Source organism: Aristolochia californica, unplaced genomic scaffold (assembly GCF_029961685.1).
Source record: "Aristolochia californica isolate CCGP_79_NKW_82.1479 unplaced genomic scaffold, dmAriCali1.0.hap1 SCAF_11, whole genome shotgun sequence".
NCBI lineage: Eukaryota > Viridiplantae > Streptophyta > Magnoliopsida > Piperales > Aristolochiaceae > Aristolochia > Aristolochia californica.
Window position 1 is genome coordinate 34335916 of NW_027181782.1, and position 18859 is coordinate 34354774.

At 36.9% G+C, this 18859-nt stretch overlaps 1 protein-coding gene across 1 annotated transcript; it reads left to right on the top strand.

The window, feature by feature from the left end:
- Positions 1–5839: 5839 nt before the first annotated feature.
- On the top strand, positions 5840–18779 carry LOC137944540 (probable mitochondrial import inner membrane translocase subunit TIM21). The gene is made up of 8 exons (XM_068790223.1): positions 5840–6121; positions 6291–6338; positions 6426–6444; positions 13996–14156; positions 15914–16095; positions 17117–17165; positions 17292–17411; positions 18237–18779. Exons 1-8 carry the CDS (start codon positions 5945–5947, stop codon positions 18393–18395), a joined length of 915 nt encoding a protein of 304 aa, XP_068646324.1. The 5' UTR covers positions 5840–5944; the 3' UTR covers positions 18396–18779.
- The last annotated feature ends 80 nt before the right edge of the window (positions 18780–18859 follow it).

The window sequence follows — 18859 nt, forward strand, 5'->3', positions numbered from 1 at the left end:
AGTTTTAGTGATCGGCGAGGAGACCCTTGCTGGTTTTTCGATAAGAACGGGCCAGCGATTTCTTCGTTGGGAAGAGAACTCGGAAAGTGATGCGAAAGGAGCCTTTCGGCTTTCGACAGGTGATGGGTTTATTGATAAAATAGACAGAAAGTTGAAGTCGCAAGTGGAAAAAAGTGGAGCAGATGGGAAAGAGAAGACAACAAAGGGAAAAATGGCGAATGGTGGAGGTTACTTTCAAGGTAGAAGGAGACGCGAAGTCGACGGCTTTTATTAAGATTCGTCGCCTCACAGCGCAGAAGCTCTCGTAGCGTTTTCGTTGTGGTCGATTCATGTGGTTGGGCGAATTCATTTTGGGAAAAAAATTGAATGGAGTCACCTAGAGAAAGATGACTATATAATAAGAGATAATAAGAGAGAATAATAGGGGCAGAGGCAGACAAATAGACAATGTAGTTTACTGGGAGAGAGATAACAAGGTGGGAAAAACTAAAGGGGGAATAATAGGGTTATGAATTTGTGTCGTAACATTCCTGTTGTAAGGGACAAATATTATAAGATAATTATATCAATGACACCTAAGTTTGCTTATATCTTCTAACAGTAAGATATGCTTAGTTCTCTTAAGAAAAACTGGGTTAGAAGTAATTTGGATGATAACTTGATTGTCATAATGGAGTTCCATCGGACCTTCTTCGTGGAATCCCAACTCTATTAGAAGATATTTAATTAATAGAAGTTTGTTTACACGTGTCATAGCTCTATATTTTGTTTGTGTATTGGACCTTGCAATTATGTTTTGATTTTTACTCTTCCATGTAACAAAATTGCCTCCAACTATAGTACAATATCTTAGAGTATATTTTTTATCATCTAGTGATCCAACCTAATCCGCATCAACAAAACTTTCAACATTGAAATGACCATGATACTTGTATAGAAGCCCTTGTCCTAACGCATGTTTTAAGTACTTGATAATCATCTCCAATGCTTGCCAATGAGACATTTGAGGTTTATGCATATATTGATTGCAAAATAAGTTTTCGAACTAACCTCTAGTACTTGCCCACGTCAACTTTTTTCTCCTTAGCCAACACATAAGTTTGTATTTGTCTCCATAGGGGTAGGGGTGGCATTGAGTCGAGCCGAGCTCAAACCTGCCTATATTCGAATTGGGTTTGATTTAAATATTTCGAACTTGAGCTCGAGCCGAGCAGAACCTCGAGCCTAAAATTTTAATCGAACTCGAACCCAATAATTTGAACCGAGTTCGAGCTCCAACCTACATTTAAAATTTTGCATAAAATACATGTCAAATAAATTGTATATAAAATTATCCATAAATTTTACTTTAAATTGGACATGCTCTTTGTACATAAGCCTTGCATAAAACTGTCTATACACTACATAAAATTGTTCATAAACACTGCATAATATTATGTATAAAATTTATTCAATAATCAACACAAAAATTTAAATGAAATATCAATATAAATTTATAGTCACCCAAATAAAACTATAAATCCAGTATAAATTTAAATTTATCGATAAAAATATGAAAAGCCAAGTAACTGGAAACATTATCTCCAAAGTCTACTTCTCAAGCTATGATTAAAATTTGAAAATTTAGGATTACATGCTAAAACCAGATTATTCACTAGCTGAAACATTTCAATTCAGGTGGAGGTTAAACTTGTCTTTTGACATGATCAAAGTAATCTCTAGATAACTCATCTTGCTAGCAAACAAAAAACAAGTAATTGAACAAATTTAAGTGAGTTAGGGAGCAGAAAGTGGATAGAAAAGAAAATAAACGAAGCTCATTTATCTTGTTTGGTAAAAGAGTATAAAAGCTCTGCTTTGGATGCACATAAAAAGGGAAAATAAAATTATCTTAGTGAGGAAAATGATTGATTATGAATTATCTCTCTCTCTCTCTCTCTCTCTCTCTCTCTCTCTCTCTCTCTCTCTCACTCACTCACTCACTCGCACACATACCCTCAACTTTTACAGTTTTTTTAGGATAATGATGGGTTAATAAAAAATAAAAAAACCATCACAGATGTCACACAGTTTTGTTGGAATTAGTGCCATTTCCTTGAAGTTTCAAAAACACCAAAATAAAGTCTTAAGGAAAAAGACATTTTTACCCATTTTAACAAGGGAAACAAAACGAAACTTCACAAAATCCCCTGAGGAGCTAAAAAATATAAAAATTTACTCCTTCCATCATTTTCAAATTGAAGAAGCACACTTTGCCGTAGATGGAACCGCTAGTGGTGATGAAGCAACCTACTTCAGCATCCTCCACCTGCTTCTATATCTTTGAATCTCCGATAGATAAGCCACGGGGTTGGCGCAGGAAAATATTCCATCAGCAGCCATAATTCTCAACGCGATCATGGGATACTTGGCGACATTTGGCAGGACCACAACCATGACTCTGCCTTTCTTCAGACTTGCAGTACTTCTCAATGCATTGGTGAACCTGATGTCTCGTATGACTTCACCAGGATGGTTGGGTAATGACTACAGAAAATATGGTCTTCTTGCACCATTGGTGGTTGTGGAGATTTGAGGAGCAAGACACAGTTTTTTAATAGAGAGGGAGAGTTACAATCAGAAGAGATTTTCTAAGACTTTTCATTTCAAAAGACTTCAAAATCGAGATGAAAAGTTGAAACGAAGCCCTCTCGTTGTCGTGGAGTCCCGAAAAGTGAAAGCCAAAAGCGGTTTTATTAAGTAATTGAGTCGGCTCGCGAACCGAACCACGGTTCACACGAGTTCAGCTCGATTACTTAAATCAGCTTGAACCGTTACATGAACTTGATTCAAAATGCTTTCGAATCTATCTAGATTTGAGCCAAGTTCGAGCTATTCGCGAACCAGCTCAGTTCGATGCCACCCTAACCAATTATGCAGTTATATAATAGCGGATAACCTGTAAATAATGAAAGTCCTTAAGAATAACAAGGACGCATGAAATTGTTAAAGTGGTTCCGTCCACTATTGTAGGCGGTAGCTTCCGCACCTAACAGATTAGTCTTTTGGGTGTATTGGCTAACCGTTGTCATGGTATCAGAGCTGGGCACGCCACGTCCCGCTTTCGAATCCCGTGAGAGAAGGTCAATAATGGGCGGGGTGGGTGTCAGAGTGGTTTTGTCCACTCTTGTAGGCGGTAGCTTTTCGCACCTAACTGATTAGTCTTTTGGGTGTATTGGGTAGCTGTTGTCAAAAATAACTTGCATTTAGTCTATCCTTGAATAAAAAAGTTGTGCACCAAGTAATAAGCTGAGAATAATCCAAGGTAATAATCAAGTCGAAGTCAAACCGAAACAAATAACAACTTTAACAATGAGTGAGTGAGTGAGTCGAGTCGAGTCACAAAAAGAATGAACCACACCAAGTCAAGGCGAGTCAGGTACTGAGTCAATCCAAGCAAAGTGGAAGACTCAAATTGAGTGAAGTGACTGATTTTAGATGACAAAGTCAGGCTGACTCGTGAGCCCGAGTTGAGTTGAGTCAATACCGAGTTCACCCAAGTTAACCTCAACGAAGCAGTGACCAAATTAAATACAAATAGTGATATTTCTTTTTCGGCTTCCCACCTGTTTCTACAATGGATAAAGCGAAAAAAAAAGAGGTGATACACGAATATCTACAGCAGAGCAACGGTAATCAAGCAGTCAAAGTAAGTTCCAGGCAGGCGAAGAGAGATAATGCGGAAGTGATTAAGGAGATTAATGGCAACTTTTAGCATAAAATTTCTCAAGCCAAAAAGGAGAGGAGCAAGAGGAATTTTTGAAAAACAACAGAGAGAATCGGGATGTAAGCCATACCAATAAGCTAATAAACTTCCAAAGATCAGGAAACAACGAGAAGGATTGTCCAAGAGAAACTTCAACGCATACCTTGTTGGATTCGGGATTCGTGCTGATTAATACAGCCAAATAAAATCACGATAAAGCCAAGATCAATGTCTTAAAGTAACAACGATATCCATTTTAAGATGCGATCGTCCAAATAACATTGGAAAATCAGCAACATCGGCAACCACTAGAAGGTAACTTCTAGCCGAATACCAAATTGATGAATGTACCATGTTAGACGAGATAAACTCGGAATGATTCCGACAGCCCAATTGGATGAAAGGGCATTGAAAGAACAACGAAGATAATATTGCTAGATATATTGTATCAAAGTATAAGTCAATCAATCGATGACAATGCCAACAATGACGTGGAATTGCATATACTTTTATTGTTAATGTCTGAAGGCTTGGGATGGAAATCAGACAAACTTTCTCTTATAATGACAACAATGAAATCAAACAACAATGACATAGATTTGCAACAGTCAACAACAAAAATGATTGGTAATGCCAATGACTTTTCAAAGTAATATTAACGTGCCAACATAGTAATGAAGATTGAACTTCAAATTCTCAGGGGGTGCCATCGATTGGGAGATTTCCAGCAAAATACAATATAGAGATAAGCCAACCAGTCGAGCAGAGTTATGAATATGGAATTTTCGTAGGATTGTTATCTTTCCACTTCCGAATACTCTAGTGTTGGGAAAAAAATCACAGTCATAAGTTCTCTATATGCTGGTATCAAATGCCTTGTTTTCATACCCAAATGTATGAGTGACGAATTTTGAAGAGTCCTCCCTATCTTGTTCCAAGACAATTTCATGAGTGAAAAAGTGAAGGTGAAGCAACCATGAAAACAGACACCAGGACTCCTTAATCTAGCATTTTGGAATTGAGACAAAATGGCTTCACAAGGAATAGCTTGTGTTGCCGGTTAAAGTCTCCAGCTCTCCAAGATTACAAATAATATTCTCCAAGACATGAATAAGCGGTCCTTAAGTGCTTAGGCTCCGATGTGCTTAAGCTCTCAACATAGGATTATCAACGATGGGTTGATAGAGTCTCGACAGGCAGATCAATTTTTCAATGGTTGGTATTATCAACATACAATACTCATATACCGAGATTATGGCTGTAACGTATAACAACAAAATTAGTATACCGAGCAAATCAGCAACAATAAGCAATTATAAAACTGAAAGGAAACATGAAGTATCAACTACTTCATAATCAAGAACAAGAGATAAACTTATCTTTGCCATGTAGTTCTTCCATGTTGAATTCTACACAATCATAGCTAAGAGTCCTGAAAATCAAAGATTTGATACCATGTTGATTTTCAGGACTACATGGATCACATCTCATGTAAAGAAGATAAGGAAAAAAACAAGAGAAAAATAAGGTTATGGACTCAAACTTTTCCCATTAAGCTCTATTTATAAAGGATAAAAGTACAATATTATAATTATACCCTTCATTTTAGTAAGAGTAAATATGATACATAAAACATAAACTATTTACATAAGTGACACTCTAATTACATTATATCTTCCAATACTCTCTTCGATACATTTTGTTATGCTTCATTAAACCATGCATTTCGATTATGGTATGCTTTCTTTTTATGTGTTTTGTTATGCTTCATTAAACCATGTGCTCATATTTGTTATGCTCTCTCCATTGCATTTTGTTATGCATCATTAAACCATGTATTTTTTATTATGCTTTGTCTAGGTGAAGAAACAAAGCAATCGTCCCAAATTTGAGTTATGCTTGCCTCCTTCTTTTCAGGGTATTTCCTACGATTGGGCCTTGATGGGCTGCAACACTACTTTCTGGTTAGCTGTTGAATTGCTTTGGTGCTAGGATGTGGCCCAGTTCACTATGCTTACCGTCGAACTGGTTCCCGTCGTGTCAGTACATGGCCTCCTGCCTCCCGCTACTTCTCGCCATTGACTAGCTGGCGAAGTTCTCTTCTTCACTTCTTCACTTCATAATCTTTGCTAGGTAGATAATCTAGGTCTTTTCTCCTCACCGACGAGAGACTAAACAAGGCGCTGGTTGTTAACCAACATGTACAATCTCGAGCACAAAGTCGGAGATTTTGGCAATATTATTCGTAGCAGGCTTTTTGCCTTTTTACGATCGCACGAGAGCTTTCGTATTAATTCGGAGCTTCTACCAGAGAGTTTTCATGCCAATGCGGGTTTCTCTTCCGTGCCTAGAGGGAGGAATGCGTTAGATGAAAAGGTACGGAATCTGTCTGAATGACGATAGAAAGAAGTTTTTAGTCGAAAGCTTCTATTATTTATGGCTCCGTTAATGAAAGATAGAATCCCAGGCATTGGTCTCTGTTTATCTTGGTGCGTTTTCTGATTTGCTAATTGGTAATGGATACTAACTGGAGGTTGTCATGCAGTCGAGTTTCCTGAGCCGGTGTAATGCAACTTGCAATTGGACAAGTCTGGTAGGAGACTTCCCTTTTTCTGCCATGTTTTTTGTATAGCATGGTCGATTGCTGTGACTAATATGTTTCCGTAAATTTATTCTGCAGGATGTCGCAAAGCCCCACGGTAGGTCATACCCTTTTCATGGACTTAACATTTTGTTGGATGAGTATTACACTCTCTTTTGTTATATCTCATTTTACCTTGTTAGACTAAATATTCCAGGATTCACTTTGCAGTGTATTTTAGGTATGGATTTAGATAGTGGTAATGGTGAACTCATATTGCTTTTGTCATCTGTGAGCACCTGTGAACTCAACCAACAGACAAAGAACTTCCCGTCTAGCAGCATATGGACATAACTTCAGCGAATTATGGGCAGTGACAGTTTTTTTAAGAACAGATTTAGAAGCCACTCGCCCTGACAACAGAGGGAAGCAAATGCATAGCAAAGCTAAAAACTACACAGAGGCAGCAACTAAAACACAGAGTTGAACAAAACCAAAAAACAAAGAACCAGGCGAGAGGAAAGGTAACATGATACATTGATTACAACTAATTCTGCAAGAGAGTGCTTGTTCTTCATACGATTCCACCACCATGACAGGATACCTGTAGGTATGATGCCAACTAATAGAGAGAGTCTGCACAATATCACTAATTTCTTCAATGGAGGGGACTAACCTCCTAGGCAGTCCCAAGCCTTTGCTTTACCAACTAATGGCGATTTCCCTTCAACAGTAGGTTACAGGTGTAGGTAGTTGTTAGAAAATACATCCAGGGATACTTTGGTCATTTACCTCCAGGGGTATTTTGGTTATTTCACTACCTCTGTGGTTAAATTTCTTTATGTAATCTTGTTCTACATGTTAAGTTATATTAGTGGTTAAATTTTCATGTACATAGGATACATAATTAGGGAGATACAAAGAGAATAAGGTTTATTAAGTTTATAGGGCATTTCTGTAATTATCAGCCCAAATAAGTTATTTAAGAGAGCTGGGGGTTGTGACGATCCCCAACAAGCCTTCTCTAGCTCTTCTCAAATTCTCTCATTTGTCTCATCTTTCTCCATCGAAATCTATACTTTTACATGGTATCAGGGCAGTAAATCATTGCTTGGAGCATTCTACTGCAGATCTTTATCAATTTTGAAGAGGGTGACTTCCTAGAGGAGTTCTACAGGTTTTTCAATACTAGTTCATCAAAGCTAAGCCTTTTCTCTTTTTTCTTTGCCATAACCTTTGGGTTACTGGTTTCTATGAATCATTGAAAGATTCTCTATGTTTTAATTGACCCTAATTAGGTTTCTATTGGGAATTATTGGAATTTTCTATTAAGCACATAGCCAATACTACCCAAAAGACTGGCCTGTTAGGAGCGGAAGACATAGGTACTTAACCCAGGACCATAACATCACACCCCACCTTCGCGAGCCGACGACCACGGCGGCCCACTCTAGCGACACTGCCGGACCCGCGTTAAGTTCCTACGGCCTACCAGTAATTTTAATCTGGCCTCTAGGTCGCCCCCTCTGGGATTCGAACTCGCGACGTGGGAGTCCGCTCTGATACCAAATGTTAAACACCTAGCCAATACTACCCAAAAAACCGGCCTGTTAGGAGGGAAGACATAGGTACTTAACCTAGGACCATAATATTTGCATCACCCAACCCTGTTCTTGTGCTTGCGTCATCATACAATTGCTGACATCAGCCCTAATTGAGAAGTTTTTTGCATGATTTTGGTTGAGATTGATTCACTTTGCTGGTTTTTGACTTGTTGAGGTGCGCATATCCTAATTATGTGCCCTGACCCTAATTTTGCAAGTGGGGCCCACCTTGGTGATAAATTTGGAAATTGTTTGAAAGTTTTTTTTTTGTGAAAGCTTTGGTTGGTTATTTTGTGATTCTATATCATTATTATGGTTGAAACAGGAGAAGTTTACACTCCATCTAGAGAAAATTTTGGATTTGATGGAAATGATACCATCATGATTATATCTGAGAAATTTACATGGCCTAATTATCTTAATTGGGCTAAGTCTGTGAGGATGTACTTGAAGGGTAGAAAGAAGTTGAAATTCATTAGAGATGATCCTCCAGTTCCTCTAGATGATGATTGGGAGGCAGAGGATAGCCAGTTTATGACTTGGATTGTCAATAGTATTGACTCTATGTTGAGAAATCAGGTGATGAACTGTGAGACAACAAAGGCTATGCGGCTGTCCCTAGAGTCTTTATATGTACAAGAAAGTAATCTCTTTCGGGTTTATGAGCTATATACAAACTTCTTTAGACTAAAAAGAGGAAACAAAACCGTTACAGAGTACTACAATGCATTTCTTGGCATATGGCAAAAAATTAATGTATATCATCCGTTTACTACGGATGAAAATGAGCTGAGAAAACAACAAAATTAACTGCTGGTTGCAAATTTTTTTTGATGGTTTAGGCGTTGTTGATGCTATTAAAGCCCATGTTTTAGCCTCAGATGAAATTCCTACTCTCTCTACCACTTTTAATTGTATTATGAGGGTTGAGAAGACTATTATATCTGGAATAAGTAAAGGAGGTAAGATAATGAAAGCCATTGCTCTTAATGCTTCCAACACTACTTCAGCTCCTATAGACTCCTCTAGAGGTAGAGGTAAAGAGGGCTCAGGTCAAGGTGGAGGACGAGGTGATGGTAAGTCAGAAAGGAAGTGTGTTCATTGTGGCAAAAATAATCATTAATCTAACAGGTGTTGGGTTAAATTTGGGAAGCCAATTTGGGCTAATTCTACAACTCCTGATAGTGGAAGTGGGAGTTTAATTTCCTTTATATCTGTTACACTGGGTGCTCCAAATGAGATGCAACAATTGATACAATAGCAGCAACAGATTGCCCAACACATGGCTTAGATCTCTGTTGCTTGACCCTCAACATTTGTAACTCATGCTTCCATCCCAGTTCCTAGTTCTAGTAGTGTTGACTCAGGTATGGCAGCTTATCATGTTCACTCATCACCATCCTGGGTTCTTGACTCAGGATCCTCCAGGCACAAGTCAAGTATGTCATTATTGTTTTCCAATTTGAAAGAGTCTGTGTATAAAAAATGTTAATCTTGCGGATCCTTCTACCTCTCATGTTCAAGGAGTAGGCAATGTTACTCCAACTTTTTTTGTCTCCTCAGTTCGCGCTTCTTGTCCCCAAGTTTCCCTTAAATTTGTTGTCTGTTAGTCATCTAGCCAAATCTATGAATTATTATATCACATTTTATCCTACTCATTGTGTTTTTTAGGAACTCGCAACGAGAGAGATGATTGGTTCCGCTCGTGAGAGAGATGAATTATATTATTTGGAGAACCATCGAAAAAATAATGTCCAGGCGTTACATACCGCAAATTCTTCTCTATAGGGGCACTTACGGCTAGTTCATTTGTCTGCAGCAAAACTGAGTCAAGTCTTCCAGAGTTTCCTTCGAGTTCTTGTTTTTAGTGCGAGTCATGTCAACTAGGCGAGCATCACAAAAGTTCATTTCCAGTCTCGTCTCATAAAACCAAACATTTATTTAAGATTGTACACTTTGACATCTAGGGTCTTTGTCTTATGACTAGTAAATTTGGTCATATGTACTTTGTTTCTTTTATCGATGGTTTTAGTAGGTGCACTTGGATTTTACCTTCTTAAGGAAAAATCTGAGGCGTTTGATGTATTTAAACTTTTCTTCAATGAAATAAAAAATTAGTTTGCTGCATCACTTCATATCTTGCATAGTGACAATGGTCTTGAGTTCATGAGTAATAAATTTCAGTTTTTTTGTCAAAATGAGGGAATTATTTATCAAACATCATGTGTCTTTACTCTTCAACAAAATGGCATAGTTGAACGTAAGAATCATCATTTACTAGAGGTGGCTAGGACAATGATGATACATATGAATGTACCTAAGTTCTATTGAAGTGATGCTATTCATACTGCTTGTTTTTTTTATTAATAGAATGTCTTCATCTGTTTTAGAAAGAAAAGTTTCTATGCAGGTCCTTTTGCCGTCAACACCATTGTTTCCCATTTCTCCTCGAGTGTTTGGTTGTGTCTGTTTTGCACATGTGTTTAGATTTTCTAGGGATAAGTTGTCACCTTGAGCAGTTAAATGTATATTTTTAAGGTACTCTCACACACAAAAGGGGTACAAATGTTTTTGCCTATCCACTAGAAAAATATTTGTGTTGGTTGATGTTACTTTCTTTGAGGATGTGCCATTCTTCTTCTCTGTGTCGTTACCGTCAAATCCTGTTATATCACCTGTCCTGCACCTTTTATCCCTGTACTGGTTGATGAGCCCGTTGGACCTTCACAAGCTGTCATTGTTGAGAAACCATTACAGGTATATAAACGTAGGAAAGAAGTCTCGCCTGCGACTTCAAATTTGTCTATCTCACTAGACCATGACTCTAACTCATCTAAAGATCCTAAAGGTAGTGATCTATACCTTCCTATTGCACTTAAGAAAGGTGTAAGGAAAGGTACGTGCTATCCTTTGTCTCATTTTGTATTTTTTTGTTCCTTATCTGATTCCTATAAAAAGTTTGCTTTTGTCTATCTCTACTTGCACTGTCTGTTCTTTAGTCCAGGTGGCTATCTCGTCTCCTCATTGGAAGCAAGCTATGAATGTTGAAATTGAGGCATTGATAGATCGGGGCACTTGGCAACTGTGTGATTTACCGTTAGGAGTCAAAGTTGTTGGCTGCTGATGGGTTTATACTAGCAAGTATAATGCAGACGGTTTTATTTAGCGATATAAAGTTCAGTTGGTTGCGAAGGGGTATACTCAAACTTTTGGCATTGATATGTTTGACACTTTTTCGCCTGTTATTCGTTTATCGTATGTTCGTATTTTGATCTCAGTTGCAGTGAATCAGGGGTGACCCCTATGTCAACTGGACATAAAAAACACCTTCTTATATGATGATCTGGAAGAAGATGTGTATATGGAGCAACCTCCGGGATATGTTGCTCAAGTGGAGTCACATAAAGTATGCAAACTCAAGTAGGCGATTTATGGGTTAAAACACAGTCTACATGTTTGGTTTGAAAAATTAAGCCAGGTTGTGATATCTATTTTTTTTTTTTTTTGAAACAAACTTCAGAGTTTTGATGGGATCCAGTAGTTGTTGTTGTTGCGATATCTATAGGATTCTCGAAAAGTCATTATGATCAATATTTGTTTGTAATGAAGAGGTCTTCTGGAATTGTGGTGTTATTTGTTTATGTAGATAATATTATATTATTTGGGAGTGATATTTCTGGTATAGAGGATTCTAAGTCTCGTTTGTCTGCATATTTTCAAACTAGACTTGGGGCCGTTGAAATATTTTTTAGGCATTGAAGTGGCGAAAAGTAAAGGGCTTGTAATGACACAATGGATATGCTTCAGGAGTACGGTTTATTGGGAGCAAAACCAGTTGATACCCCAATGCAAGTGGGACTCCATGATGATCAAACTGCTTAATTAAATGACAAAACACAGTATGGGAGATTAGTGGGCAAGTAAATTTATGTGACACTTACTTGACCTGATATTTTTTTTGCAGTAAGTGTAGTGAGCCAGTTTATGAGACATCCTTGCAAAATACACTTTGAAGTTGCATAAAGAATTTTAAGGTATTTGAAAGGGGCCCTAGGAAAATGTCTTTTCTTTAGACCTAACAACCATATAATGGTAGAGGCTTTCTTTGATGCAGATTATGTTGGGTCCAAAACTTGAGAAGAAGTCAATCTTTGGATATTGTGTCTTCTTAGGAGGAAATTTGGTCTGTTAGAGAAATAAAAAACAATATTTTGTGGCCCGATCTAGCGCAAAAGTTGAATACAGGGTGATGGCTCACCTAGTGAGCAAGTTGATGTGGGTTAGATCAGTCTCATGGGAATTGGGTTTCAACTCGGATGAACCAATGAGTATGTTTTGTGATAATCAGGTTGCGATCTTTATTGCAAGTAATCCGGTTTTCTATGAGATGACTAAACATAGAGAAGTGGACTGCCATTTCATTCAAGATGCTGTGATGAAGAAGGAGGTAGTTACTCAATTTATTCAGTCCGGAGATGTCTTCAACATGGCCTTTGGCAATCGAGAATTTCTATCATTTTGCGACAAGCTAAGACTCTTGGATATATACGCTCCAGCTTGAGGGGAGTGTTAGAAAATACATTCAGGGGTACTTTGGTTATTTTACTTCTAGGGGTATTTTGGTAATTTCATCACTTCTGTGGTTAAATTTCTTTATGCAATCTTGTTCTACATGTTAAGTTATGTTAGTGGTTAAATTTTCATGTACATAGGATACATAGTTAGGGAGATATATGGAGAATAAGGTTTATAAAGTGTATAGGAACATTTCTATACTTATTTGCCCAAATCAGTTATTTAAGAGAGCAACCCACTAACGAGCCTTCTCTTGCTCTTCTCTAGTTCTCTTTCTTTTCTTTCTCTTTTTCTCTCACTTTTCTCTTCATCCTCCATCAAAATCTATACTTTTACAGTAGTAAAGCATTGAAATCAACCATACTAGAACCAGTCATGGCAAGTGGACCAGGATAGGAGAAGATTATTTTGCCTTGATGATTTTAAAAAGGCCTCCATGACCAGCGGGTTCGGGGTTTCCAACTGAACCCCATTAAAGTTTAACTTCGTATGACCCCATGGGAGGGATCTTGTTCGTAGGAGTGAAGAGGGAGGCGATTAGGAGCTCTAAAAACCTGCAAAGTCTTCTAGTATTTGGTCAAGAGAGCTAAAGAAATGATCTTATCTCTAACATTCTCGGCCATGTAAGCCTTAATGTTAAATATCTTGTTGTTCTAATCATCTCCACACACTATAGTACGACACATAACAAATTACACTAAAGAATTGTACCAAGATAAAGGAGAGGAATGAAAACTAGAACTTGAGCCCAAAATAGGAATTCAACCCTCTTTTAATTGAATCTCCTTTCTTTTTATTTCCTAAATGTGAATGACTTTGGGGTGATCTTTCCTTAGCTAGGTCTTCCACATTGTGATATATTGTATCAAATTCCTCATTTTTTCAAAGATTTAAGAAATTGCTCATTCTCTTTGCTGACCATGATGTGAACCCCTTACCTAGAGATTGGCATATCAGAGAAGCCTTTGTCAATTATTTTTGTTTTCCTTTTGTGTGCTCTTGTCTTCTTGTGTTTCTTTTCTTGTTGTTTCTTTCCTAGAATCTTCTCTGCTTTTTTTTTTTTTAAATCTTCACCTCAAAAAAGAAAAAAGAAGAAGAAATCTACTACTTTTGAGTAAGGTTTTTCTGTTGTTATTGTTACACAGGGTAGTGATTCTTCCTTCTAGTTTTGAAGGTCTCAGAGCAGTAAGATCTGGTATGGGCCTTTATGGGAGGTGGACGCTACATAGGTAAAATCTTTTTAAAACCTTTTCTCGACCAGCCACCTGCACAAAGATCACTGTCCTTGAGGGGGCCCATTGATCCTAGATTTAGTCCAAACCTGGAGCATGGAATCGATCTTAGGATCTTGAGTCATATATCCATGAGACCAAAAGGGTGAATTTTTCTATATCGAGTTTTCTCCAATTACTTACTTATTTTTGAATCTTTTTTATATTTATTGTATGAGTTAACTGGATGTTAGCGGCTGAAACTCTTGGTTTTGTCAGGTATGCACATACTGTTCAGGGGGCAGTCTGGAAACATGGTGACTTCACAAGCTTCAAGTCAAGCTTGCAGATACAATGGAAGGGCCCCCATATTTCCCTGTAATGCAAGAACACTTGCATCCAGTTCAGTTTCAGAATCATCAGGGCGAAGATCTGACCAGGTTTGACTAATCTCTTCTACTTTTCCAGCTTTTATTTATTTAGGGTAATCCCAATAATCATCATACTCAGGTTATTTGTTCAATCTAAATCTTTTGCATGCTAGAAGTGATTTTTAGAAATTATCAAGGATTAGTATCTCTACTTTTGGATACTAAATCATGTCACAGTTCTTTGTCTATTGTTTGGTTAGTAATTATGTATATATATATATATATATATGTATATAGATAAAATCTCTCTGTCTTAGTTTGCTCCGCTTTTTACTGTCTTCTTCTCTGTTTCTTATACATATATACATATATCAAGACTCTAGAAGAAGAAAATAGACTATGGAAAGCAAAGGCAACAGGTACTTTCTGTACCCAGACCCCTACTAGTGAAGGGTTTTCACTAGCTAGTCTGGCTCAAATGGCAGCCGGTAAAGACATCTCAAGTCCGTTGATGGCTGGGCATTTGCCAAAAATGCCACAAGAACAGAAAAAAGAAAAAGAAAAGAAGATCGAGAATCCTCCAGAAAAAGATGAGATTAAAAAGATGATAGATGACTATTTTCGAGAATATCTTAAAGAACAGGGATACGAGAAAAAAGACTCTGATACTTCCAGCAAGACTGGGTCCACAGAAACTGGAACCCAAACTCTACAGTGTTACTCACAAGATGAAGATGAAGACTATGATTATGACTCTGAAGCCATCCAGAACCTTATCACACTTGATGGCAAGTAAAAGACCCATAGACTTGATAGAAAAGAGACTGCATAGAAAAGAAGACAAATAAAAACATCATAGAAAAGACTTGATAGAAAAGAGACTGCATAAAAAAAAAAATAAAAAAATAAAAAAATCTCTCTCTCTCTCTCTCTCTCTATCCATCTTCACCTCTCTTCCTTCACTTCACCTCACTTATTCTCTTCTCCTTCTACCCTCTTCTTTCCTACCCTCTAAGTAACTAAAATATAGAAAGTAAAATAAAATTTAGAAAGAAAGATGAAATATAGAAAGTAAAACAAAATATAGAAATAAAGATGATATATAGAAAGTAAAATGAAATATAGATAGTAAAAAGAAATATAGATGGTTAGAAAGATATATATATATATATATATATATATATATATAAACACTTATAGACCTAAAGAAGCGAAAGAGTTGAAACTGAAAGAGGAGAGGGAGCAAGGAGCTGTCAAACTTATCTCTGGGGTCAGTTAACCACCTATTTTATATCTAATCTTCTTTGATCAGGAACAACAGCATAAAAACAAGTTAGCATATTGTGGTTACAAGTGCTTGGAGTTGAGCTCAGCTTTCATTCTGTCCATCACTGTTTTGACCTGTGTATACATGCAAGAACTTGAAAATCCTTCTATGTTTTTGAAAGAGAAACCGTACATAAAAATTACGTTTAAAAAAAAATCTGAAACAAATGTCACAGAATGAACTAAAGGTTGGGGTATTTGTCAAGCAGTCCCTTATACAAAGAGAAGTTTTTCAATATTTCATCAGTCCTTTTATTGTGATAGAGAGTGCTTGAAATGCTGCATAACTGCTGGAATTTAGAATTTTGGTTCTTGATAATATGGGTGATATTTGCAGCATTATACACCTCAGCATGTCCTCAGAAGAGTAACATATGACTGATTGGAATACGTGACTTCTGTTTTGGTTGGAATCTCATTGGTGCTGATTTGTTTTTTTTTTTTTTTGTTTCCTGTTTCCTCCATTTTGGCCTTGTGTCGGTTTTCTTCTCTTTTGACAGACGAAAAGGAAAGATATATCAACAATTGAAGATCCCTTTGATGCCCCCACATACAATATCCCTGAGAAACCTGTAACATTTACAGAAGGGGCTTCCTATTCCATTGTAATACTTGCTGGGCTAGGTGTTGCAGGTCTTTGTGCATATGCTGTTTTCAAGGAACTCATTTTCGAACCTAAAGAGTAAGTCTCTGTGGCAAATTTACTGTATTATGATTAAATTATTTTCTTGAACAAGAAAAATGAAATGTAAATTTCAAATTGTCTATTTCTGTGTTTTGGTTGTTATCTCCTTTTTTTTTCTTTTTTCTTTTTCTTGAGTTGGGTTAGGTTAGGAGGGGTGGGGGGTGGAAGAAGAGGCAGTTTGGTAGGGTGGGAGAAGGGGAAGCTGGATATTTTTAAGCTTTAAGAGTTATCTCTTTCATGTTGTTAATGTTATAACAAGGTCAACTGGACACTCCATGTGCACAAAGGAAGAGTTTTAAACCAAAATTAATTGAAGAGATGATTTTTGTTTCTTTTGAGTCTTTACTAATTTATTTTAGTCATTTTCAACAAAAAATAAAAAATTAGTTTGGTAAAACATGGTTCCGAAGTTTAGTGTTTGGTCTTGTGAAACTGGCTTATATTCTGTCATTTCTTCCTAGTAGATCTGCTGTTCAAAGACTTCCTTTTGTAATAAATAAAGTAAAAAATGGATTGTACTTTAGGTGCTTGTGCATTTCAAAAATCCATGTATTAAATTGATCCAGCCTGAGTTTATTTCCTTTATGTTTTACCCAAAATGACTTCTATGAGATATCTGGATAGGCTGTGATGTATGAATTCAGTAAGCTTGGGGTGAGTTAATCACCTTGGTGAATAGCTTTGGCCAGGAAGCGGGGAGAAGTACTTCAACTCTGTGCACCTTCTTAATTCTTAAAATGTGGTTGAAGTATTTAATTCTTGAAGGTTTAAACTTAGTATTGGTTTTTTGGAAATAATAGCATAATAGGCGAGTGCTTCATTTTTTTTGTATTCTTGTTTTCCATACTCAAGCTTCTTGTTGATGACAAATATTATTCCCGTGCTCTATATTCTGATTCTTGTTTTTCTCTGAGTTATCCTATATTTGTGCAACTAACTAACGGCTCAAGTTTGTAACATCTATGTGTAATGATCCTGGAACATCTTCTTAGCACTTGGAATTTGGGTGGATTCACAGGTACAAGATTTTTAGTAAGGCTCTGTCAAGGGTTCAGAATGATAGCCAGGTATGCAACGTATTTATGTGAATCTGGTCTGCAATACTTTTCCCTGGTTCTCATTGTTTCCTGTTGTATCTTCCACCTTTTAACAATGAGCAACGTTTTTATTTATTTATTTATTATTATTATCAGGTACGGGTGAGAATTGGATCTCCTATTACTGGCTATGGTCAGGAAACCAGAAACCGAGCTGCTCGCCAACGTATTCCCAATAGGATATGGACAGATGAATTTGGTGTTGAGCATGTGGAAGTATGTGATACCTTATCTTCTTGTGAATCTTTTATGCTTTTGTTTTCCTATAATTTTCTTAGCAGTTATCCAACTGATGCCTTTACGTTTATTTCATTTGAAAATGGACGTTTTTTACATAATAATTCACAAATGCATAAAAAATCTTTGAAAGAAAAGGAAAAAAAGAAAAAGAAATCTTAGAATAGGATTACTAGAGATGGATTATATTTAATGTGCACCACCAGTAAACTAAGGTGTCCAATGCCTTTTCTTACTTCTCATATTATATCTTAATGGAAGCGCGCTTTTATCTATATCCATTATTTGATGGATATGAGACTAAACGTTGATAGTTCACTTTGACGGATATGTAAAATTATTTAAACTTTTCTGTTTGAATGTTTTCTTTTATTTTGGATAAAAATGGTTATTAAAAAACAATAAATTTGAAACCTATATGTTTGAGCACGGCGAGGAAGGGTCAGTCTTTGAGTGGAAAGAGAGTGAAGAGAAAGGCAGTGTCCTTCTCCTGTCCTCTTCTTTCCCTCCCAACGACTGTTCACTCCAAATTTTTAACTGCTTGATTGGCCTTATTTGAAATTTGGCCACAATTAGAAATACAATATTTGGCTGTCTGCTTTTGGAAATATGTCATTCAAGAGAATCCTTATTTTATTTCTGTATTTATTTATTTGTCTAGTACTATCCTTATGTGTTGATGCCAAACTGTATCACTTATTTATCTATTCTGGGTACAAATCAATGCCTATACCTTCTATTGCAGAATGCCTCTTATCTTTTGAAGAAATTTTTTTTTGACAAGATTTTTAAATGATAATGCAGGTAAACTTTCATATCCGGGGTCCCCATGGTTCTGGCAAAGTGTACAGTGAAATGTTCAAGGATAAGGCAGACAAGCAATGGAAGTACACATACTTGATTGTTGAAATAAAATCACCTTCACCTGCACAGTTGCTGCTTGAGTCCTATATTCCAGCATAAGTGACTCATAGCCAGTTTACTAGAGAAAGAGACAACAAAGCTCAGATCCACTAAACTGTGCTCCTTTTGTGGAAGACAGGTCGGCGGAATCGGACCTGGTTGTTTTTTTCCTCTTGAGTTTGCAATTACAATGCTGGCTCTCTTCATTAGAAATGAGGGCCAATAGATGAACTCAAGTCAGAAATTATCTGAATGTTTATGTTTATTTGGTTGTCATCTTCTATGCTGCACATACCCCAGGAACAGTTGACACTTTTAGGGCCAATCACTGGCTTTACTTGAAATTTTCTCTTACCCACCAAAAACGAAAAGGGGAAGGTTAAATATCTTGTTCTGTTCTACTAGTGCTCAGATAATGCAATTCTGGTATCTTTAGCTGGTGTCTTTCAATCTTATTGGCATTCTATTTAGTAGCCAGTGCAGTTTTTTACTTAGCTCATTAGAGTTTCTCTTTCTCTAAAGCT